This window comes from Myxocyprinus asiaticus, chromosome 20 (assembly GCF_019703515.2).
Source record: "Myxocyprinus asiaticus isolate MX2 ecotype Aquarium Trade chromosome 20, UBuf_Myxa_2, whole genome shotgun sequence".
Taxonomy (NCBI): domain Eukaryota; kingdom Metazoa; phylum Chordata; class Actinopteri; order Cypriniformes; family Catostomidae; genus Myxocyprinus; species Myxocyprinus asiaticus.
In genome coordinates, this window is record NC_059363.1 from 10,176,971 (window position 1) to 10,201,960 (window position 24,990).

General features: G+C 39.5%; 1 protein-coding gene across 3 annotated transcripts in view; it reads left to right on the forward strand.

Annotated features, from left to right (window-relative positions):
* The window catches only part of LOC127411487 (forkhead box protein N3-like), a 152,347-nt gene that overhangs the window by 35,483 nt on the left and 91,874 nt on the right, over positions 1 to 24,990 (forward strand). For all 3 annotated transcript variants that reach the window (XM_051647102.1, XM_051647103.1, XM_051647104.1), the window contains exon 2: positions 23,996 to 24,552. In XM_051647102.1, the coding sequence (XP_051503062.1) occupies positions 24,010 to 24,552 (543 nt within the window). In that variant the 5' untranslated portion in view covers positions 23,996 to 24,009. The remainder of the gene's footprint in view (positions 1 to 23,995; positions 24,553 to 24,990) is intronic.

Consider the following 24,990-nt stretch of genomic DNA (forward strand, 5'->3'; position numbering starts at 1 on the left):
CGCACAACTCACCAAGTGCCCCACTGAGAGCTAACCACATTATAGTGACCACGAGGAGGTTACCCCATGTGACTCTACCCTCCTTAGCAACCGGGCCAATTTGGTTGCTTAGGAGACCAGGCTGGAGTCACTCAGCATGCCCTGGATTCGAACTCACGACTCCAGGGGTGGTAGTCAGCATCTTTACTCGCTGAGCTACCCAGGCTCACGACATTTCACATTCTTAAAATAAAGTAGTGATCCTCACTGACCTAAGACAGGGAATGTTTTCTATGATTAAGTGTCAGGAATTGTGAAAAACTTAAATGTATTTGGCTAAGGTGTATGTTAACTTCTGACTTCAACTGTAACTCGTGGGGAAACTGGGAAAATTCGCAGTGGGCGACAATGATCCATGGGAGGGGTGTTTTGTTCCATCACAACTGGTATAATAAATTGTGTGTCTTTAACTGCAATTACGCTCCGATCCGTTGACCATTGGTGTTCCAATTTCTCCCATTCATTTCTCCCACTCTGCTAAGTAGTCTCTTTTTTGACAAGCAGGAAATGTTCATGGAACAATGACGTCACTTGACGTCACAAGCAAACAGTCCTTGAAATGGTCTATAGTATTTCATTAAATACAGGAATGTATCGATAAAAATAGTCATGTGTAAAAAAAAATTAAAATAAACCCCAACAGGGTGGTTAGGACACTAAAGCCCAAAGTATACTTTGGTGAACAGTCCGAATGGGACGTGTGATGCAATTCTCATCATCAGCAGAGTGCTCGAGCACTGAACGCGCGCAGCCAGATTTGTCTAACCGTGCGAAGAATGCCCATGAACCTGGAAATATTTGCACTAATTAGTGGGTCCAAAAGGTGGCAACACTCACATTTGTGCCGTTGTTGTCACGAAGAAGCACTAGAAGAAGATGTAATTGCCGGTAAACAACAGGAGACGAAGGTAAAAACATCAACCGTAGATGTGCACATCAAGAACACGTGTGTGAGGAGGTCTGGAGATACCTGCATTTGTATAACTCTAGTCTGAAATACTATAAAGGCATCTTTTTGGGTCTAAACTCCTAAAGAGAAGTAGTCAGGTGTTTCGTACAGTCGTAGCATGCATGCGGCAACCGCCTGTGTATGCTCGCAAAGTCAGATGGAGTATACTTTGACAGGCTCGCGTTCGACTGTATACTCAGATGCTGAGTGTTTGTGTCAAAATCGAAGTATAATTTGAGCTAACGTGGAAAAGAAGGTTCTTGTATCACACTGAAGGGATTTCGTTTGTGATAAAGACCATCTGACTGTACATTAGCCTGCTTATTACATAGCTACGTACGTACCAAATCAAATAAAAAAAAAGGACAATAAATATTGATTTGCGTTAAAATTGTGTGAGAGCAAATAGACTACGGAGTCTCTAGAAACACTGAATTCGATTTTGGGTTTGTGTTGAGTTTTGAAGAACCTGTTGGTTTTTGTATGCAAAAATGACTAAAAACACTGCTCATTATCCAACTTGTTTCAAGACTACAGTACTTACTAAATAAATAAATAAACAAATGGCAATATTGAGTTGAGTTGAAATTATTTTATTTGCTTACGAGAAGTAGAAAAGATAACTCACAATACTCAAATGTCTGGTCTGATATCACTTTATCCCCGGATGTGCGGTCATTACTCATATATATATATTGTGATTGACCAATCAGAATCGAGTATTCCAGAGGGCTGTGTAATAAGTGGTGGTCAATTCTCAGGGCCAGCAATGCCTTCTCTGCTGGCCTAACATGCCAAATAAATAAATATTTTTCATCCTTTCATTCTCAATCACCTTTTTGCCTATGTATTTTTAATCGCTTTCCACTCTTAATTAATCTACAAACAAAAAGAGAAAAACAAAAAGTTTATCCATCAGAATTTATTCCTTGATGCTTACAAGCAAAGTGTGACAGCTGTTTCACAAATTGCATGCCCGAAGCCGAGCTTGTTAGCCGAAGCAGCGTGTGAGTCTGAGCTCCACCCCCGTCAGGTCTTCAGAATTTCCACAGAATCCCTCAACAATGTAAGTGAATAGGCATCTAAAGTCAGATTGTCAGATTCATCAGAAAATCAGATTGATTTATTTGTTCTTGGTGGGTGTGATCTTTATGATATGTCCCGGTTGAGGCCTTCTAGCTGGCCTTGAGTGATGCAATCACACTTTAAGTGATGTAATTTGAAAGCGAAGAGTGCGAGATCATCATCACTGCTGCTATCGTCATTGAGAAAGAGATCCTTGTGGATTTAAAAACACAAGATGTTCTGCATGACCATGTAGTTGCTTAATTTATTAAACAGGAAAGGAGGACTGATTTTCACTTCAAGTAAATTGGTAAGTGCTTTTTGCATTGTTATTGCAACATCAGGAGTTTTCTAAGTGTAAATTAGGCTGCTTGAGCATTCAGTGTCAGATCAAGTTTTGAAAAGTAGTGCTGCGTTCCATTCAACTCAAAGTCAGATTTTACAACTTCCGACTAGGAAAAGTGCAATGGAATGCATCTTGAAGTAAGAATTACAACTTGTAGGCTCGTGCAGAAATTCTCAACTCCGATTTTGCCGAGATGCAGGGGCATTATGTCACACAAACATGTCGACACTCAGGGAGATATACAAAGTAAGTGATAAACATTCACTTGAAACATCGATAATTGAGTTTGTTTCCACATTACATGATATTAAAGCTTGTTTAACAAATGCCTGCAGAAACAGGTGTATAAAACATCATCTCTTTTGATAATCGTACACCTGAAGCACAAATGCTAGCGCTGCAGCATTGTTTATCAGTTGGGTTGCTAGGAGACATCTCTAATGAGAGTCAAACCCCTGCTAAGCTAACGGGAGCGCTGCAGTTCTGAATATAGGGGATTGGAATGCACTTATGTTCGGAGATATCAAGTAGGAATATCCCACATCCAACTTGAATGGAACACAGCATAACCGTGTACCCTGATGAAACGAAATTTATTGCAAGCAACATTTAAATCGCAAATATTATTATATATATATTTTCCAGGTGTTATAGACCTTCTTGGTAGATTAATATGAAAAATTATGATTTTTGACATTCATTTCACAAAACAGTTATGCTGCAGTTAAAATTAGGCTTGCTTGAGCATTAAGTTTCGTTTCAAGTTCTGGCTTTCATGCGTGGACGTGTTTTTAAAATGTCAATTGGTATTACTAGTTGACTGCCACGTAATGTATGATAGGCATACGGCGTCTTATTCATTGTGAAACTGTGTTTTCTTAATGGCTTGAATCACACTGAAGGCCTAGACTTAAAATGCACAGCCCGCGGCTGGTAATAAGTAATGTTATGCTTACTACCCTTAGTGCCCATAGCGAAGCAACATGATTACGTGAATTGAATCAGTTTGATTATTCAGATCAAATTCAGTTGTAGTAATTGAAACAATAGTAATTTATGTGTTATGAATCAATGTACAGCAGGGGTGCTCATTACGTAGATCTTGATCGACTGATCGATCGCAAGACAACCACTGGTCGATCTCTTTAATAGGTCAAATGGTAAAGGTAATAGAGAAACTACTCAAATAACAAAATTCTTAAAGATCACTTTTTATTTCCTCATTTGTCTCCCACGCGAGTGGATTTCCAAAACGTAGGATGGATGGCAGGAGATAATTCATAACTATGAGGAAAACTCTACCTGATTGGTTACGATTAGGGGTAGGGCTATAGTTTCTGCGACCAATCAGGTAACGCTTTCCTGCTAAATATTACTGAATCGTCCAATCAAGTATCGCTTTCCTCGTGAATGTAAATAACTGTTCCCCTGCCATACTACATTTCGGAAACTCGCACTGTCTGACAGACGGCACAGACCGGTATTTTAGAGCTCCTTGGCACAGACGACTTCTTTTTGTGTGCGTTTGTTGTGAGCACTGACGTAGCTCACGTAATGCGGATACGCGGCTGTGTGATGGTCAAATACCTTTCAAAATGCCTGTTTTATTGAGGTATTGATAGAAACACAGTCAGTTATGTCCAGGGTTGGGAGGGTTACTTTTGAAATGTATTCCACTACAGATTACAGAATACATGCTGTAAAATGTAATTTGTAACATATTTCATTAGATTACTCAAGGTCAGTTACGTATTCTAAATACTTTGGATTACTTCTTCAGCACTGGTAGATTTTTTCACTTGTTTTGATATAAAAACTCTGCCAGTACAGTAAGACAAAATACACATGTTAAAAATACATTCTCTGAAAAACCTAAATATCTTATGCAGTGTTGTTTCTAAAACAAGATAAATCAAATTGATCTTGTTTTAAGGATTTTTAGATATTTTTACAGGAAAACAATTCAACAATTATTATCAATAATATGATTTTTGCCATAATATCAAAGGTCTTACTAGAAAAAAGAAATTATGATCCAACGTGAATTTTCTTGATAAAACAAATATGATCGTGCCTGGTAACATGTGCATGTAAAATGGCTAGAAATAGCATTTTAGCTTAGCGAAAAGATGACAATTTACACAAGGTTTATTTCTATTTCTTCTGCTCCAAACTTACTTCAAACTTACTTCTCTGTCTGCTTGTATGAATGTAACACTTCATAAGAAAGTGTTTCACCGCTGTTCAAATGCACTTTGGATTGCATCATTTATATGTATAAATTTTTCCATCTGAAAGGACTAAATTTTAAATTAAACAAATGACAATAAAATGCAAAGTAATCTCTTCAGTAATCAAAATACTTTTTGAATGTAACTGTATTCTAATTACCAATTATTTCAATTGTAACTGTAGTGGAATACAGTTACTTATATTTAACATCCGTTACATGTATTTCGTTACTCCCCAACCCTGGTTATGTCTGAAGTAAGCGTAAACACCGGGACAAAAAAGCGGATTTGAATCAAAATATCGGATCTGTGCATTAGGACTTGCAGTGTAAATGCAGCCTGATAGACCTGCCACTGTCCATTTAATTAATATTAACAGCAATAAAAAGAAAACAAGAAAACCATTCATTGCTCTTGGCTGGATAACTTTAGCTTTAAAATAAATTATTAATGTATTATAATCATACAGTAAAGACCCGTAATCCATGAGAATGTAAGAATGTTTACTTGAATACTTGATACTGCTGTTAGAAATTTTAAGCACTGTTTTCTTAATTTTCTTTGTTCTTATTTTATTACTAACTGTTTCCTTGTCTTGAATAATTACTTGAACTTGAAACAATGTTTACCCAATTAACAAAAGAGTACAAATTAGTTTTTGCATCAAGAATCATCAAATTTCAATGGTATTGGTTCTGGCTTCTGAAATGGTATGATGACAACACTGCCTACAGTGTATACTTAAATTGTGCATGGTAGATCTTACTGTAATAGCATTATGAAAAAGTAGATCTCATGCCATAAAAGTGTGAGCACCCCTGATGTACAGTATCAGTTGCAAGTTGAGTGTCCCATGCAGAGTGCTATTTGAGTGGCTACCTATGTAAGTTGTAAGCAGCAAGGCTTGGTTTATGTCTCTATTTATGGACTGCTGTACAGCTGCTAGTGTGTTCTCTCTTTCCCTCTCTCTCTCTCCCTCTTTCTTGGTCTTGTAATAAGTGCTCCCACTGCAGGCTCCCAGAGGCAGTCAGACTGGAACAATTATAATCTTTCGAGTGCACCCGAGACCGCGGCCCCGCCCTGTGTTACACCATTAATTGCATTGTTTTGTGTTATTGTAACGAGTGGCACCGCCGTCTCGAGTGCTGTTTACTAATGAAACGCATTGCGCGCAGAGACAGTTTGTGCCCATTTAACGTGGCTATTAAACTTAAAGCAGCCATACTCTGATCCCTCGCTCCTTGTGGGATTGAGGAAAGAAAAAGAAAGGAAAACTACAACTGAAGAGTTCCCGTGTGGTGCACCTTCATGAGTCCCACCAGCACATATACTCTTGAAAAGAAGGGTTTTCAGTGGTTCTTTGCAGCACTTTAGGATCAGCAAAGACCCCTTATCTTATCATGAACATAGGAATAGGGTTCTTGAGTTGGCGTAATGGTTCCTTAGATATTCAGTAAACAAAAAAATTCTTGATGTTACATTATAGGTTTTCAAGATCACAGTTTTCCAGATCACATTTATTTTTGAAGAACTAGAGAATAAAAAGTTGAAACGGAGACTACTTAGACTGAGATGGAGCACTTATATTTATGTCTTAATAATGCACATAAAAAATTGTGTACATAACAGTAATAGCAAATAACAATATATTTGAGATAGGGATGTCAATTTTCAGACATTTTCATAATTGATCGTCATGAAAATCAATGATGAATTAATTGATTAATTGTTGACATTTATACCGCAAAACGCACGCGGAGGACACCAAATAATATGTGCATACAGCTTACTGTTTAAATATAGTGTTGAAGTCAGAAGTTTACATACACTTAGGTTGAAGTCATTAAAAATCATTTTTTTAACCACTCAACAGACTTCATATTAGCAAGCTATAGTTTTGGCAAGTCGTTTGGGACATCTGCTTTGTGCATAATACGAGTAATTTTTCCAACAATTGTTTACAGACAGATTGTTTCACTTTTAATTGACTATATCACAATTCCTGTGGGTCAGGGTTGGGAATCGTAAGGAATTTTATGATTCCGATTCCTCTTAACGATTCCGGTTCCTTAAAGGTTCCAGTAACGATTCCAGTAATTCTTTTAGTACTTTATTTAAAGAATTGTTTAGAAATGAGAAATGCAATTATTATTGCATTTACTACCCTCTGCTGTCTGTTACCAAATAATGAGATCATTTCAGATTTGTACAGAGCAGATATAACAAATCAGAAATACATTTAATACAGGTCTTGTAAAAGGTGTGTTTGCAGACTTTTTAGAGATGTAAATACAATCCAATAATAGATCCTTACTCTATTTTAAATAAAGAAATCTAAACCAACACAAAATTCATTAATTAATTTATTATTTTATAAAATTCCACTTACTACAACAAAACATGTGAATCTTTAATTATACATTGTCATATGAACAACCAGTCAGTAACTGCACTGCTTGATTTAATAGAGACACAGCAGGTCATAATTAAATAATCTGTAACAGTTCCAGAGACAGTTTAGACTGTGTTTTGTAGCCTAATGTTGTACTTTAGGCTTGTGAGACTTCAACAGTTCTTAATTAATTTTGAGTTGGACATTCATAACTTGCACATCAGTATAAGATTACTTGAATACTGGAAGCACTGTATGTTTCATGCTGTAGATTCAAAAGAACCGGCTCATTAGAATGGTTCTTTCGGGATCAGACTATACCGGAAGCACCATATGTTTTGCGCTGTTGATTCAAAAGAACCGTTTCCTTTGAATAATTATTTCGGGAATCGAACTGTACCGGAAGCACATTTGTTTCGTATTGTAAAAAAGAGCCGGCTCAAGACTCGTTCAATTGGGAATTAAATACACTGGAAGAACTGTGTTTTTGTGCTGTAGAGTCAGTAGAGGGCAGCACTGCTGCAGAGATGCACTGCTGGAAACACTGTCAGAGTATTTGAGGACGGTGTTCCAGCCACATCAGCAGAAAATTGCACACTGGAGAACCGGTAACGGAACCAAAAGTTACAAAGATCATACGATTCCGGTATTTTTTAAAGAATGGAACCGGTTCTGAACAAGAACCGGTTCTCGGTTCCCAACCATAGTCAGAAGTTTACATACACTGTTAACTGTGCCTTTAAGCAGCTTGGAAAATTCCAGAAAATTATGTCAAGCCTTTAGGCAGTTAACCAATTAGCTTCTGAGAGGCTAATTGGAGTCAATTGGACATGTACCTGTGGATGATTTTAAGGTCTACCTTCAAACTCTGTGCCTCTTTGCTTGACATCATGGGAAAATCAAAAGAAATCTGCTAAGACTTAAGAAAAAAATTTTTGGACCTCCACAAGTCTGGTTCATCCTTGGGAGCAATTTCCAAATGCCTGAAGGTACCACGTACATCTGTACAAGCAATAGTATGCAAGTATGAACACCATGGGACCACGGAGCCATCATACCGCTCAGGAAGGAGATGCATTCTGTCTCCTAGAGATGAACGTAGTTTGGTGTGAAAAGTGCAAATTAATCCCAGAACAATAGCAAAGGACCTTGTGAAGATGCTGGAGGAAACTGCTAGACAAGTATCTATATCCACAGTAAAACGAGTCCTATATCGACATAACCTGAAAGGCTGCTCAGCAAGGAAGAAGCCACTGCTCCAAAACCGCCATAAAAAAAGCCAGACTACAGTTTGCAAGTGCACATGGGGACAAAGATCTTACTTTATGGAGAAATGTCCTCTGATCTGATTAAACAAACATTTAACTGTTTGGCCATAATGACCATCATTATGTTTGGAGGAAAAAGGTTGAGGCTTGCATGCCGAAGAACACCATCCCAACCATGAAGCATTGGGGTGGCATCATCATGTTGTGGGGGTGCTTTGCTGCAGGAGGGACTGGTGCACTTCACAAATTAGAAGGCATCATGAGGAAGGAAAACTATGTGGATATATTGAAGCAACATCTCAAGACTTCAGCCAGCAAGTTAAACAATTTAAAGGCAATGCTACCAAATACTAACAAAGTGTATGTAAACTTCTGACCCACTGGGAATGTGATGAAAGAAATAAAAGCTGAAATAATTCATTCTCTCTACTATTATTCTGACATTTCACATTCTTTAAAATAAAGTAGTGATCCTAACTGACCTAAGACAGGGAATGTTTTCTACAATTAAATGTCAGGAATTGTGAAAAACTGAGTTTAAATGTACTTGGTTAAGGTGTATGTAAACTTCTGACTTCAACTGTAACTTAAATTATTACACTTAAGAAATGCAAGTATTGGCATTTTCCTCTTAAAATACTCTTAGTTCAGCTTAATTCAACACATTTAGGCTGTTTAATACGAATTTGTGAATTGTTTAATTATTGTTAATGACATACAGTTAGTAATAACTTGTATACAAGATATATAACTTGCATACAAGCGATGACTCCCAGTCATCCCATGATCAAGACAAAACTAGACGAAAGACCAGACAACGGGAAGAGAGGGTGGGGGAAACAGGTGGACGGCACTACATAACACAAGGCAGACAAGAACAAAACATGAGTCCAAGCAAAATAAACAGGAGATGAGGTAAAGTCCAGGGACAAAACAGCAGAACAGACAAGGTTGGTGCCGGCAGGACAGACCAGGGTGGAACCAGCAGGACAGACCAGGGTGGAGCTGGTGAGACAAGCCAGGGTGGCACCGGCTTGAGAGCCAAGGTGGAGCTGGCGAGACAAGCCAGGTTGGCACAGGCAGAGCAAGCCAGGGTGGAGCGCCTAAACTGGACTTGGTGTCTTGGCTGGGTGTGATGGCTCGGGTAGGTATGGCGGCTTGACAGGAAGGAATGACAATGACCTCCGTGGGCACTGGCAGTGACAGGGGAACGATCGCCATGGCTGTGAGCACAGGCAGTGACGGGGGAACGACCTCCGTGGGCACTGGCAGTGACAGGGGAACTGCCTCCGTGGCCATGGGCACAGGCAACGCCTGAAGAGTAGGGGCCCTTCTCCTCTTCCGAGCGGTAAGAGGCACTGCAGTACTAATGACCACTGACTCAAAGTGGTCGGCGACGGGAACTGCTGCCGCCTCCTGGCAGTCGGCAGTGTGCTTCATCTGGCGACGGTGTCGAGAAGCCCGAGAGGTGTCCAAAGAAGCTGCATCTGAATTGGCCGCCTCCTGGTGGACAATAACAGGCTCAGCGGGCCTCTCCAAAGACACCAACAGTGTGGGATTTTGGTCTTTCACCCTTGCAGCAGATGTTCCATTCTGTCAGGGTATTTTGAAGTAGGACCCAAGACGCAGAGAGGCAAGGTGTTTTATTAAAAAGAAACAAAACCAACAAAATACAAAAGCACTAACGAGGGAGAAACAAAACCAAAGTGAAGTAAAAATAGAACAGAAAACAAACCAACTAATAAAACTGAACTAAACAGAAAACAAAACTCTCACAAGGGAGAAATAATCAACAAGACAAAAATAGAACTAAAAACAAACCAACAGGGGAGAACTGGAAACAGACAGGAACGACTCAACTGGAGAATAAACACAAAACAACAATCTGACAAAGTAGACAAGACAAAGGAGAGAATATACAGGGAAGGAAGGATTGAAAACAGGTGCTGCCCATAATAACAAGCAGCGCTAATCAGAGCTGCCATGACAACGCTGATTGCGCTGCTGAGCAACACCTGTGGGAAACAGGAGGGAAGGAGGGAAACAAAAGCACATGGACAACCTGAGAGATGGGTGGAGGAAACTGTCACAATCCTGCCAAGTCAAGAATAAAACAAGAACAAAATGTAAACATAGTAGCCTGGTGCTGGTGTGATGTCAGCTGAACGTGCTTTCCTGGCAGCCTTATCAAAGCCTGCTGGCATTATTACTAACGTATTTGTCCTGAAATTACTTAATCAACGATCGATAGGCTAAATTTATCAAATTATTAACGCTGATTCATTGATTATCGTTAACATCCCTAATATGAGCAAAAGAAAAAGTTTAACTGTGAAAAGCATAACATTATGGAAGTAAAATTGGTTGTGAATGCCATTTCATGTTGACTTTAAAAGAGTTGTTCTATGGCATCAGACTGAATAACCAAGCCCTTATTCTGTTGCAATTTATTCACTTGCATGTTTTTCCAAACCAAAATTCTCTGTGAAACACAAAACAAGGTGCCTCAAAATGTCACTCACAGTCACAATTCACTTTCATTGCATTTTTTCCATACAATAAAAGTGAAGGTCAAAATGACTAACATCTCCGAAAGTCATACGAACATCATAAGGGTGAGTAAATTAATTGTCTTTTTTTTTTTACTCTGTGCCTGACTATGGCCCACTGATCAGTCGAATTGAGTGGTTCGGGCGTGCAGTATCTTAATTTTCAATAAGTGCCCTCTCCCCCTGAGGCTCCGCATCTATGGACTCAGCTTCTAACTGGGTTTCCCTTGTCACCTATATGCAGGCAAATAAAATTTCCTGTCTCCTGGGTGCTCCCTCCCAGGCCCTGAGCCGATGCTCGCAACAACAGGGACTTACTCGATCATACTGCAGCCCTAGTTTGAGCAAGGTGTCTAGGATACAGTTACCTGTCATCCTTCTGTGTTTTTTGTTGAGATATATGAGTGTTGTGCAAACATTTTTCTCTGCTAGCGCCCCTGTTTTTGGGATTAGATTAGCTTGCACTCTTATGCCTGGATGCTTTTCTGTATTAGCTGAGCCCCAGCAGGGCAGTGGCATTCATGGGGAGATGGCCATTTTTTACAATGGAGATAAAGCTGCTGGATTTCAAATCATACTATGCTCACTGACCTTCTGTGAAATGTTAAACCTCAGCCCAGCTAGCCCGGCTCCCGGGGCTCGGTGCAGTCTCCCCGTCTGGGAAGCGCCACGGAGAAGATATAAACCTATGGGTGCAGAATTCAGAGAGAATTTGAATGTCAAGGTGTGTGTCTGTGTGTGTCCCTGATCACAACCCACATTATTTAAAACCTCCATGGTAGCCGGGTCCATTTGATTTGCGGGGTGATAAAACTGGGCTCTGCGCTGTAGCGGGTCATAGGCATCAACGCAGCAGCTCTGTCAGATTCACTATCGTTGCATGCGGTTCAACTGCGCTGGGCTGGGAGCTGGAGCCATTCTGATTTTATCACCATATGCCCCCTCCGGCCCCATGCAGGGCCAGTGCTGGGTGGTGGTTGCCTAATAGCTGAAGATCGTGACTGCAGACACGAGGTTCCAGATCTAATTCAAAACAGGAACTGAAATCACTGTCTTTCTGTATTACAGTTTAGTGGCCACCTGGTATGGGTTTTCCAATATATCTGGACACCAAGGAGGCTAATATGATGCCTACGTACTGTTTATGTAATACAATTTATTTAATAATAGCAAATGTGATAACTGGCTATCAAATTTGCAACCACTGTCCCACGGTTGTGGTGTCATTTCCAGCACACCAAACAATTTTGCCCCTATTTTTTGTTCTCTTCAAAAGTTAGTGTACATGTTAAGAAGTGTCAGTGAAGAGCATGCTTAAAGGGATAGTTCACCCAAAAATAAAAATTCTGTCATCATTTACTCACCCTCATGCCATCCCAGATGTGTATGACTTTCTTTCTTCTGCAGAACACAAATGAAGATTTTTAGACAAATATCTCAGCTCTGTTGGACATACACAATGCAAGTGAATGGTGCCCAGAACTCTTAATTACAGTGACCATATTCTGGTTTTCCAAAAAGAGGACACTTTTTTTTTTCTGCTGGGGGGGGGGGGGGGGGGGGGGTGGATAATAGGGTTCAAAATAGTGTTACTATGAATGCAAACTTTAATACAGTGAAAAAGACACTCTATTAGCATAACATAAATATATATAAATAAAAAAATAAAAACATTCTACATTCAGCGTATGTACCAACATTCTTTTTAATGTCCATGTACTAAAATAAAATATTTGACGCCATGAGTGTACCTTCATTTACTATTACTATTATTTTGAATGGCCATGGAAAATGAAGCAATGTGATAACAATTTTACCTGGTCATGAAAAGTAGTCCGTTAATTTACCTGATGAACTTTCACCTTTTGCTGACCCTTTATGCTTCACAGAGCTAATGTGTGCTTCTAAATCACTTGCACCTTTATTAGCAACTGACACATAAGTGCCAGCTTTGCATATCATACATTCTGCTTCCCACTGATCTCGACCTGAACGAAAGCATGGGAATTTTTTGTGCAAATCTTCCATAAATTTGCACTTTCGTTTGGGCACAGCTATCATTTGCTGCTACGGTCAAGCAACTGTTCAAGCAAGAGACTGACAGGCAGGAATTTGGCCAATAGTTGCTGCAAGCCTCTTATAATCGACCAATTGGTGTGCGAGAAGGTGGGACTTACAAAGAGGGGTTAAAGCAATGCAAATATGCGCGAACACGCAATGAAGTATTAGACCAGATGCACATCATAATGCAACTAAAGCCGAATCATCCCGGACATTTTCGCAAATTTAGAAATCCCAGCCGGATGCTTTTTTAACGTCCGAAAAAGAGGACGTATGGTCACCCTATCTTAATACATCTCATATAGCCATCGTAAAAGTAATCCATTCGACGTCAGTGGTTTAATCAATGTCTTCTGAAGCGATCCAATCAGTTTTGGGTGAGAACAGTTTTCACTGTACATCTTGCCATTGCAGTCTCTTGGCACGATCATGATTTCAAGCTCGATTACATTTCCTCATGTTTGATGCATGCGCAGAGCGCTAGATGGCGCTATAGGAAGTGTAATCGAGATTGAAATTATTACCTCCAAAGAGTCTGCTGTCAAGATTAATAGTGTAAATAAATTACATTTTGGTCTGTTCTCTGGTCTGAGAAAGGAGTCGAAAATTTTATCTCAAATCCGTAAAACATTTTTTATTTCCATCACAGTCAAGTCCAAAACAATACAGAATTTGAGATGTGATGGAAATGGCACTCTGCTGGAATTTTTCTTGACTTTCAGAAAAAATTACATAAAAACTTAGTTCACAGTGCTTACAAGTTCCTGAAGTTGGATAAACACCCAAATATTACAGTTCAGTAGTCACTGGAAATGGGTTTTTCAGTGCTGATGTAAATGTCTTTATCTAGATAGCAGGTTGTGTGATATAATGCCAACATATCTGTAATGAGCACCTAATGGTGAAATAAGCAGTTATTTTATGTAATATTTATTAAAAACAAAAAAAATTTTGAAAATTTGGAAATTTGAAAACCAAAAAATGTGTATTATCCACACTGTTATCGGATAAATGGTTCAGTTTCGGCTGATTAATCAGCTTGTCCTACACTATGTATTTTATTATTGCAGTGTTGTCATATGCAAAGGATGCTTGTTTATCATCTTCTTTAGTGTACTGTATTTCATTCTGTTTTGGAAATTTTTTTAAATAGCCATGAGTTAGTTGCCTCTTTCAGCATGTTTACCTGGACATTCAGTATACCTTTTGATCTAGACAGAAATGCAAAGGAATCTAAATTATACAAAAAAGTCCAGTGCTGTTTAAAGAGAGAATGGCCTGAGTTTTTAACCCTGCTCTCAGCATTGTAGTGATGGAGGCCGCTGTACTTCATGAGGGGGTTGGTGGCATGATTTAGATCCATTAAGCATGATTACATTATGAATATAAATCCACAGTCAAATACAGCTTTGTGCTTTTATGAAGATCCATTACAGCATTTATTTCAGAGATCTTGTTCAATTTGTACATTTTATTGCTCCCCATGTGTCTAATAAGGAATGCTGGGGAAAAGAATGAACATGTGGCGGTAATAGGCCGATATGTGAAAAACTGACTATTATAATGGGGTCTCAGATTCCGATGGAAATGAAGAGAAATGGTGCTGATCCTCTGGGGTTCACGGGTGACAGAATTAACACAGCTTGTCACAACATCCCAGCCATCCTCCCGTTGCCAGGGAAACGGACGCCCGTGTGGCTCAAAGTAACCGTGGTGACACAGTTGCGCAGCAGCCTGACTACCAACCTTTCCTCACGGGCAGCAGCCTAGTCTGAGTCGAACAGAGCTGGAATTGGAGTTTCTATCTCTGCAGAACAGTGATAATCTACCCTAATGACCTCTGTTGGGAAAATATATATAGCCTCTGAAATTATCAAGTCTTTGTTTCTGCTTTAATGAGCTCTCAGCTACTAGGTACCATAGAATATTCACATAATCTGCTTATTGGGCGACATGAGATAAAACAGTTTTACAGTATCATAGCCTATATTCAGGCTAGCTGTGTGTGCTTAAATTAGGACAAGATCATTTAGATAGTACTTAAATGACAGAAGTTACTATAAGAGGGAACATTAGGTCTGTTCTAAAAACACAGTGAGCATTTTAAGACATCACTTTTAAGATATCATAGGCTCGCTCCTGACACAAAGACTGTTCCAAATGGTAGGTATCTTACTTATGCTTACTTATCCTCCTAAGATATCTCATTTTAGCCACATCGCATCGAATGTATCCTTCCCTGGGTAGGCGATCCCAGAATGCACCTTGATGAGCTCGGTGGAAAAATAAATCCAAGATGGCGGATGAAGCGAGACTTCTTATAATCCATTCAATACTGAAAAGTATTGATACAAATAGTTTAATATGAAAGAAAATGGACTGTTTAAGTAAAACGGTGGGATTCTCAATCAATAATATTTTTTTATCCCCTTTTCTCCCAATTTGGAATGCCCAATTCCCACTACTTAGTAGGTCCTTGTGGTGGCGTGGTTACTCAACTCAATCTGGGTGGTGGAGGACAAGACTTAGTTGCCTCCTCTTTTGAGACCGTCAATCAGTGCATCTTATCATGTAGCTCGTTGTGCATGACACCACGGAGACTCCGCATGTGGAGTGTCATGCTATTCTCCGCGATCCACACGCAACTTACCATGCCCCCATTGAGAGCGAGAACCACTAATCGCGACCATGAGGAGGTTACCCCATGTGACTCTACCCTCCCTAGCAACCGGGTCAATTTGGTTGCTTAGGAGACCTGGCTGGAGTCACTCAATCAATAATATTATATGCTATGGAAAAATCCAAATACAGCCATCTGCTACACCAATGTTAATAATGATTCCACTGTAACAGTTTACAGAACTTAGCAAGTTAAGCCATAGTTCATACATCATAATGTAATTACATTACCTGTTGTCTTTAGCGTAGATCTTGTTGAGCAATGTAATAACGATGGATTGCATTAATCCGTACGTTTAAAAATGTCCTCAAAAACTAGAGTAAAAGCTGTATACAAACACACTGCCATATTTGTTTATGTTTGAGGTAGTCACGTGAAACTACCACATAGACAGTAACCCGTTACATCACCGTTCGGCTCTCAGGTCAGTGGAAAAGCATGGCCGGTTTACGATAGGCTCCAGATTACCCTGGCCATGAACTAGCGGAGCACAGGCTGGACACGAGAACCATCAAGATTTTGGTGGAAAAGGGCTCTTAGGTCATTCTTAATGATTTTTTTTTTTTTTTTCTTTTACTAAACAAACTCATTTGAACTGCAGAGAGTTAAACAAGACTTGGGAAACGAGGATCACATCCAAGGTAAAGGAGACTATTCTGTCAGACCTTCATTAATATCCCAGATATGTTCACTTATGTCTCACCTCTTTTAAAGAGGATAAAATGAGGCTATGCGTTAATTCATAACAAAAGAAAGCATGGTAAGGAATCACGCTTTCAGTGGTCTCATCACCTCTGCATTAAGACTAGGGTCAGGATCTTATTCTGAGCCAGTTCCATAAAAAAAAAAAATGTTGGAACCGAATAATTTTATGATGTTAAATGATTTTCATGTTTCATGATGTTCCACCAATTCAGACAGAACATCATACTAATATACTGTGACAGCATTTCCTGCATTGCTTTTCATATGCTGAATCTACTATGAAATTATGTTGTAGCTGTGTATCAGTGTAGTTTGATTTGTGAATGCATGACCCTTATTTTTTAGTAAACTGGTTTAAAAGGACTCTTGAATTCATGACTTATTGGTTGGAATCAGTCAATTGACTCTGACTCACTGAATCTGCCAGAGCAGTTCATTGAAATAAACCAAGAGTTATTATTGTGTTATGTGTACTTAGGCTTAAATTTAGTGTAATTATTGACTGACAACATTTGACAATATGTAGTAAGAGAGATACACATTCAGAACTAAGTTTTGTCTTAATAAAGTGTACTTTATAAAAATAGAAAAATATGTTACCAAACATACTAGTACTTTCTTCAAAAGTACTTAATTGTTAATAGAATCACCAAGGATTTGTTAAATGGAATCTGACATTTTTAATTCCTTGGGAATTCCTTTCCTTATCAGGACCTCATCCTTTCAGAAGAGGTTAAGAGCAAGTATTACTGATTTTCTAATTCATCTTGGAGTTGTGTTCTCAGACAACAAGTTCCCAGACCATTCGTTCACAAGCTTTTTTTAGCTTTGATTACATACACTTAGGAAGATTAATCGAATAGCTGTAAATCATTTCTGCAAAAACCAACCCATGATAACTGTGTTAAGCTGTGGAAAGTGGAAACTCTTGCTCAATACTTGGCTGTGGGCATAACAATACTGTGAGCACAAAAAGTCAGTGCAGGCTGCCTAGACTAACTGTAATTAAATGCTGTAGTTTCAGCTGTGATAAATAGACTCGCTGCAACTTTTTATGTTGTTTTTCAAGCAAAGATTAAAACCCTCTTGATTGTTTCTTGTGTAATTGGGGCTATTTGAAGGCAGAGTGCTTGTTTTGTTGCTACTTAATCAGTCCTTTTGAGTTGGACATGGTTTATGCTTTGAGGAGTATGAAATGTCTACCTGCCACTTCTCTGTTGTACAGCGATAAGATAAGTGCTTTAAAAATAAGCTGAGTGCAGATTTTTACTACCTAGACAGCAAAGAGAATGTGACCTTTTACCTCTCCCTCATTCCTGAGTATTGACAGCACATTTTTTTTTTTTTTGGAGCTGAGACTAAAAGACATAAATACTGGATTTGTTTTCAGAACTCCATACAGCTATGTGGATTCCCTCCTTCAAATAAATGCCAGGAGTCCTTGGGCCAAGTCTTCTTTGTTTTTTTGTTTTTTTTAGTTTGTAATGTTTTCAATGCAGCGAGTCTCTGCAGCCCATAGGAGGTCACAAGACTTCATCTAATCAGCTGTTTGAGTGGGCGGGGGCCTGGTAGTCATGTTAGTGAGACATGACATCAAAGTTACTTGTCCAGAGAGAAGAAAAGGACATTTAAGTTACATGCTCAAGTAACATGTCAAAGTTTATGTTGTATATTTTTGTAAAATTATGACCGATGCCCAACCTAATAGTGTACCTACGCAATCAACTCAATTCTCTGCGACAGAAATGTAAACTGCACTGGACAGGGGAGGAGGCTATTGTCATATGATAATTATTTTATGTTACGTATGGTAGTCAAATAAAGGAAAGCCTCCATCGCCATCATTTACAGCAGGGATGCTGACTGACTGACTGGGAGTGAGAGATGCTTTGCCGAAGCAACGGTGCAAAACACAACTTTAGAGATCTTTTATGTTATTATGAGAAGTACAAAAATATTTTCGGTTCATTATGAAACTGTGGTGGGATAAATTAGGCTGCCACAGTCTAGGTAATTAATGGGAAACACTGATTCTGGTTCAAGGTGGAGTTCATGCGATCACACCCTCTAAGAGAATTCTCACAGGTAAACACTTCAGAGAGATGAGTCAAGGCTTGCCAGGAGTTTGGCGTAGGTTGCAATGTGTTTTTGTACTCAAAAACGATTGCGTACTTCAGAATTATGGCGACTGTTTTGTGCGATCACAAACAAATATCTTTCTGACCACAAGGAAGGAAAGAGCTTGTCACAAGAGGTGAGAAAAGATTACAACAAGTGTATGAATTAAATCTCAGAGCTGGTACAGAAGTATTTTCTTTCTCAATGGCATATATTTGTCAGATGGTAATTAGGTGTGTTGGGTCTAAGGAAATAACAGTCTTGAGGGAGGGGTGCCAGTTGTTTTGATTTAGTGCTGGTGTATCCATTGCTTCACTTTTTTTTCCTTTTCCATCCAGCAACAAAACAAACTCTTCTAAGAAACTGCACTTATTTATACTCTTGACAGCTAAAGTTCATCAGCAGATTTAGTCGACTTTTTTCTTCTTGATTTCCTCCCCTTTTCTCCCCAATTTGGAATGCCCAATTCCCAACGTGCTCCAAGTCCTCGTGGTGGCGTAGTGACTCGCCTCAATCCGGGTGGCGGAGGACGAATCTCAGTTGCCTCCGCATCTGAGACGTCAATCTGCGCATCTTATCATGTGGCTTGTTGAGCGCGTTACCGCGGAGATGTAGCGCGTGTGGAGGCCCACGCTACTCTCCGCTGCATCCACGCACAACTCGCCACGTGCCCCACCGAAACCACACATTATAGCGACCATGGGGAGGTTACCCCATGTGACTCTACCCTCCCTAGCAACCTGGCCAATTTGGTTGCTTAGGAGACCTGGCTGGAGTCACTCGGCACGCCCTGGATTCGAACTCGCGACTCCGGGGGTGGTAGTCAGCGTCTGTACTGTACAATACTCGCTGAGCTATCCAGGCCCTGAGAAGAGAGAACTTGAATCAATCAGGAGTGGTAATTGCTAAGCAAGAATCACTATTACTTTTCCTACGTTTACTTGTGGTTAGGGATCTGAAAAAGGAACAAACCCCATAATGCTAAGTATTAAACTTTGGTGTGAAACTTGTCTTGTACCGTTCGTGCTATGGACAATTAAGGATGCCTCAAAGCATGTGGCTTGTTGAGGAGAGGTGTGCTATTACTTTGCAAAGTGATTATACACTGATCAGCCACAACCTTAAAACCACTGACAGGTGAAGTGAATAATATTTATTATCTTGTTGCAATGGTACCTGTCTAGGGGTGGGATATATTAGGCAGCAAGTGAACAGTCAGTTCTTGAAATTCATGTGTTTGAAGCAGGAAAAATGGGCAAGCATAAGGATCTGAGCAACTTTGACAAGGGCCAAATTGTGATGGCTAGACAACTGGATCAGAGCATCTCCAAAACGGCAAGTCTTGTGGGGTGTTTCTGCTATGCAGTGGTTAGTACCTACCAAAAGTGGTCCAAGGAAGGACAACAGGTGAACTGGCGACAGGGTCATGGGCGTGCAAAGCTCATTCGACATTTTGTTTCCGAAAGTTCATGTACGCTGAAATCAACCCCATTCAGCTGAATTATTGACAAGTCCCATCTCCCATCAGACATTTCTGCATCAATTCAAGAGTGAAAACATTTCCCTCTAGCACTACTGAAAACATGGTGTGGGAGAAGACCAGGGTTCTTGTCCTGTGTAAACCAGGAATTAATCGTGTTTGCATAAACAATGGTGATGCATTTTTCATCTAAGATAACATTTTTGTTTCACTGATGATTAGGTTTAGGGTAGGGGTCTGGGTAAGGGTGGGGGTAGAGTTAATAAAATAAGCATTCCTAGAATATAAAGCATCATTTACAACTTAAAATACAACTCTCTTTCTGTGCCACTCTGTGTACATTTCACCCGGAAACTGGAGCTCATGTGCCCATATGTTACACAACACTTCCAGCTTTGGCCACAGGGGACAGTGATTCGATTTTCGGTAAGCACAGACCAATTTCAGCAGCAGAACTTTCGACCTACTTCAGAAAATGTAAATGTCTAGTTTAGTCAAATTTTTGTAATTTAATGAGAATGTGACGTGACGACGTGAAATACATCAGGTTTACATATGTAAAGTTAACTTTTTCACATGTTTGTGGCTGACTGCTTAAGTGAGTGATTTATTACCAGAGTAAATGGGCTCAGTACTTGTTCTTTACCCTCTTTAAATGACTTTGTGCTTGTTTTAATGTAGCTCTCCCAATTAACTGAACAGAAAAGTGACATTTTGGCAGTCGCCCGGCTTGTAACATCAGGACAGTCCGCGTCAGTGTGTTGAATAGAGAATCTCTCTTGGCCCTCAGACATGCGGTTATTAGTCAGATGTTAAGATTGCTGATGAGGGAACAAAGCCGTGTTAGTGTCAAAGTGCTCTCTTTGTTATGTCACTCATGTTGGCATGTAAATGAATAAAGTAGTTTATAGAATAACGCTATGAATCTTAGCACATGGCAGACATTGGGGCGAGATGAATTTATTCAAGCCATAATGGCCGATTGCTTGCATATGCAGATATAAATCACTGTATTTAGTACAAACTGTATGTACAGTATGCATGCATTTAATAAATGATTTATATCGAGGCTGCCAAACAAATGTTGATTTAGACAGGCAGATGGTATTTGGGCTCTGATCAGAGCATCATGCCTAATTATGTGTAGCTTTAACCCACCCTCTGTGATCTGACTTTCTGCTGTCATCTGGACTGAAGGCTATAGTGCACATTTACCATCATTAGCTACAGAAATACAATCCTGCAGAAACAAACCCAAGCCTGAACATCTGATATAATATGTCATTCACAACAGTCCATTGTGCATCAGTGTGTATGCTGTGTGTAAACCGGTATACATGCTTTACTTTGTTTGACTTTATTATATCTGATTTTGAGCTCAATTCAAGCACATTGTACCAGATTTATATTTGTGTAAGTGAAAAACGTGCGGTTCTTATGTAATATTTTATGTGAATTTATGTAATGCTTTGAATGACAACTGTTCACAATAAAATAAAGCAGGAAGGTAGAGTAAAATGATTTCAAATTGTGGCACCTTCTTGCCATGTGATATTCGAAGTTTTGTTCAAAGTTGAAATAATGGTCAAGAATCATGTTTAAGGTCTCTTGGGACACAGTTGGCAGTCGCCAGCAAATTAGGCCTAAACAGAGCCTGCCGTTGTCATGGCAACAGTGCAATTAAATTACTTTACTGTCAGCTGTAATATAATTTTCTTGTGCAGCGGCTCACGGGACCGGAGCACCCCATCAGAGGGTGAGTGAGATGAGCGCTACTCATTGGAAAGATGCAGTACATTGATTTTTCATGAATGATTTTAGTGTCCGTGTGGCTAGTTTGAACAAGAGGCAATTCCGTTCCACTTCAAGATACTGCTCTCCACGGTGCTTAAGAATAATCTTTAAGTGCATCTAATTTTTGATTTACACTCAGCATAAAGCAGGTCATGATATTGTGGAATCTGCATAATCACTTTTTAAAGCTGAAGTGTAAACATTTTAATATGTTAAAATACTTAATTTACTGAGATAAGCCATTTGTGGTGCATGACTATCTTTTTTTCTATCTAATGGGGAGTGTTTGGGAAACCTGTTCGAAAACATTCTTAATATTTGCAATTCTGTTTGGTGACGCTAGTGGGGCAGAAATTACACGCATCATCTGTACAGAAAAATAAAACCTACACTCATATTTGATTTTAATTAGGCTATTAATTTTTGGCAGTATCATATTTGAATTTTTGTTTGTAACTTGATATTTCCAGTAATTACTTTTGCAAATGGACTGGCACATTGGGTGTGTTGAGAAAGCAAGTGAGACAGCAAGAGAGACAGCGGCACATGAATTGATCTCTGTGATAGATCATGGGGAAGATCGCAGCCTGTTTTTCTGGTGTCATGTTCCGAGTACTTAATTCAGTGATTGACATGATGGCCCCTATAATGTCTTTCTACTCTATTATACCAAGCTTTTGTAGAGTAAGTGGACTGAAAAAGATCACTAGGAATTATTAGGTTAGTAATACTTTTTTAAGAATATTAACACAGCTCTTGTCATACATCAACAGTGCATAGTGATCTGTCAAGCTCCGAAAAACACCAAAAAGCACTCTAAAATATAATATAAGTAGTAAGTATGACTTGTGCACTGTAAGTTGTTATTTTTCTTTTTTTTTTTTTGTACTTGTCAAAGTGCCATTTTTTTATTTGGACGTAGATGAGGGCTACACACGAGCTTCCTTTTAGGAGTTTGACTGATGTGATCTGACAAGACTTACTGTATAGGCTGTTTATCTGTGAATGACACCTATGAAAAGAACAAGAAAGAGAAAGAACAGAACAGCAGTTATTTGTAGATAGCCTTGAGCAATGTATTCGGTTTACTTGAAATATTTTACACTATAGATGGGAATCTTTAGTCGCTTGGTATTTGTTCCTCCCAGTCAACATCACCTCAGAGAGCAGGCTGGCATGCCGTGCATTCCTGCAGCTGACAAAGTAGAAGGATTCTTGTACTGTACTCACAGAGAATGTTTTGTTCCTTAGAAGGAAGTTAGAGCTTCCCGCAGTGCCGTTGTAATGTGAGCGTTAAGTAATCTTAGTCATCCTTCAAGGCTTTTCAAGAGTCAGTCGTGACATTTTTTTAAATGAGTTGTTGTGGCTTTGGATTGTGAATGTTGAGAAATACCAAAAAATTTGTGAAGTGTGTTCTGTAGTCACTCTCTTGTCCTGATTTGTATCATGTATGATGTAAAATAGGATGTTACAGTTTTCTGTGACAGTCAGGGATGTACAGTAGCAATCATTATACCTATCTGAAGAGACATGATCATTCTACAAGTACATTTCTGTGTTTGCCCCCCAGCATTTTGGGAAATAATTATTGCTTTTTGTAAACCAATGCATTTAGTTCACCCACATTTTTTTTATTCTGTCATCATTTACTCACCCTCATGCTGCAACAAACCCAGATATCTTTCTTTCTACTATGAAACACAAATGGAAAAATTCGGAATAATGATCACGCTACTTTTTTCCATGCAACAACGCATACAGTGACCAGGGGCTGTCAAACTTTAAAAAGGTTAAAAGTCTCTATAAAACACCATAAAAGTAGTGCATATGACTCATGCTCTATATTACAAGTCTTCTGAAGACATATGACAGATTTTTGTGAGCAATAGACCCAAATTTAAAGCATAATTCACTAATAATCTTCCCCTTGTTAATAGCTTTCAAATCTCATTCATGTTTATGTACATTTTAACCTGGTGTGTTGCAAAGACATGTAACTGACATAAAAACTGGTGTCTTTAAAAGCCATGTTTGAATTTATTCACGTGTAAACCAGGATTTAAGAATGAAGGTAGAGGGTAAGATTATGAGTGAATTACGAATTTCAGTCTCGGATTATAGCACATGCTATGAAAAATTTTATGTGTGCTTTTATGTTGCTTTTTTGTCCTTTTTTGGAGTTTGGCAGCTGTGGTCAACATTTCATTATATGGATGAGAGCATCTTGGACATTCTGCTAAACATTTAATTTTGAAAGTGTATTGTTGGCCTTTGACCTTCTTTGAAAGTGACCATGTTTTCTCTGGTGTCTTCCATAGGAGCCTTGGTCTAAATGGGTCCGGTTATGCCTCCCAATAAGAAGCCGGAAGGTTCCGGGGTCAGCGTCGCAAGGGGCCTGAGCCAGTTCTATCAGGCAAGCTCCTTCACGTGCACCCTGCAAGAGGCTGAAGACATCGACCTGGCTGTTCCCACAATCAAACTAGAAAAGGGTAGCGTGGAAGACGAGGAGCTCACCAACCTCAACTGGCTCCATGAGAGCAAAAACCTACTCAACAGCTTCGGCGACCCCGTGCTGAGGAGCGTCAGCCCTGTGCTGGACCTGGATGATGACACCCCGCCCTCCCCGGCCCACTCGGACCTCCCTTACGACGCCAAGCAGAACCCGAACTGTAAACCCCCTTATTCATTCAGTTGCCTCATCTTCATGGCTATAGAAGATGCGCCCTCCAAAAGACTGCCAGTTAAAGACATATACAACTGGATCCTGGAACACTTCCCTTACTTTGCCAATGCCCCAACAGGGTGGAAGAACTCAGTCAGGCACAATCTGTCACTCAATAAATGTTTTAAGAAAGTGGACAAGGACAGGAACCAGGTAAGCATGCCAAAACCGCTCTGCATCAAGATATCAGTCTTTAACTGCGGAGTGGGAAGTGCAAGTCTGACCTTATGGTACCTTAGTTTTCATTTCATTTAATAAATGCTGTTATTGTTTTATGGTGGATACTGAAATGCAGTGATATAAAGTAACAAACTAAATGTGTAAAGCAGTTCAGCTGTTTCATAAAAGTGTAGCTTTTAGTAACAAGCAAAACACAACATTGCTGTTTTTTTATGTCATTGTGGGGGAGTGGTTGAGCGCCGGCTTGTCAATGGAAAGCGAGATCAGGAGATGAGAACAGTAAGGATCATCACCTGGCAATGATTGTCTCTAACAGCTGTTTGTCATTGCAGTGAGAGTGGAGATGTGCTTTAAAAGCGAGCCGGACGCCAGTGAGAGGGAGAGAGCTGCCACGCATGTACTGAGACTGTG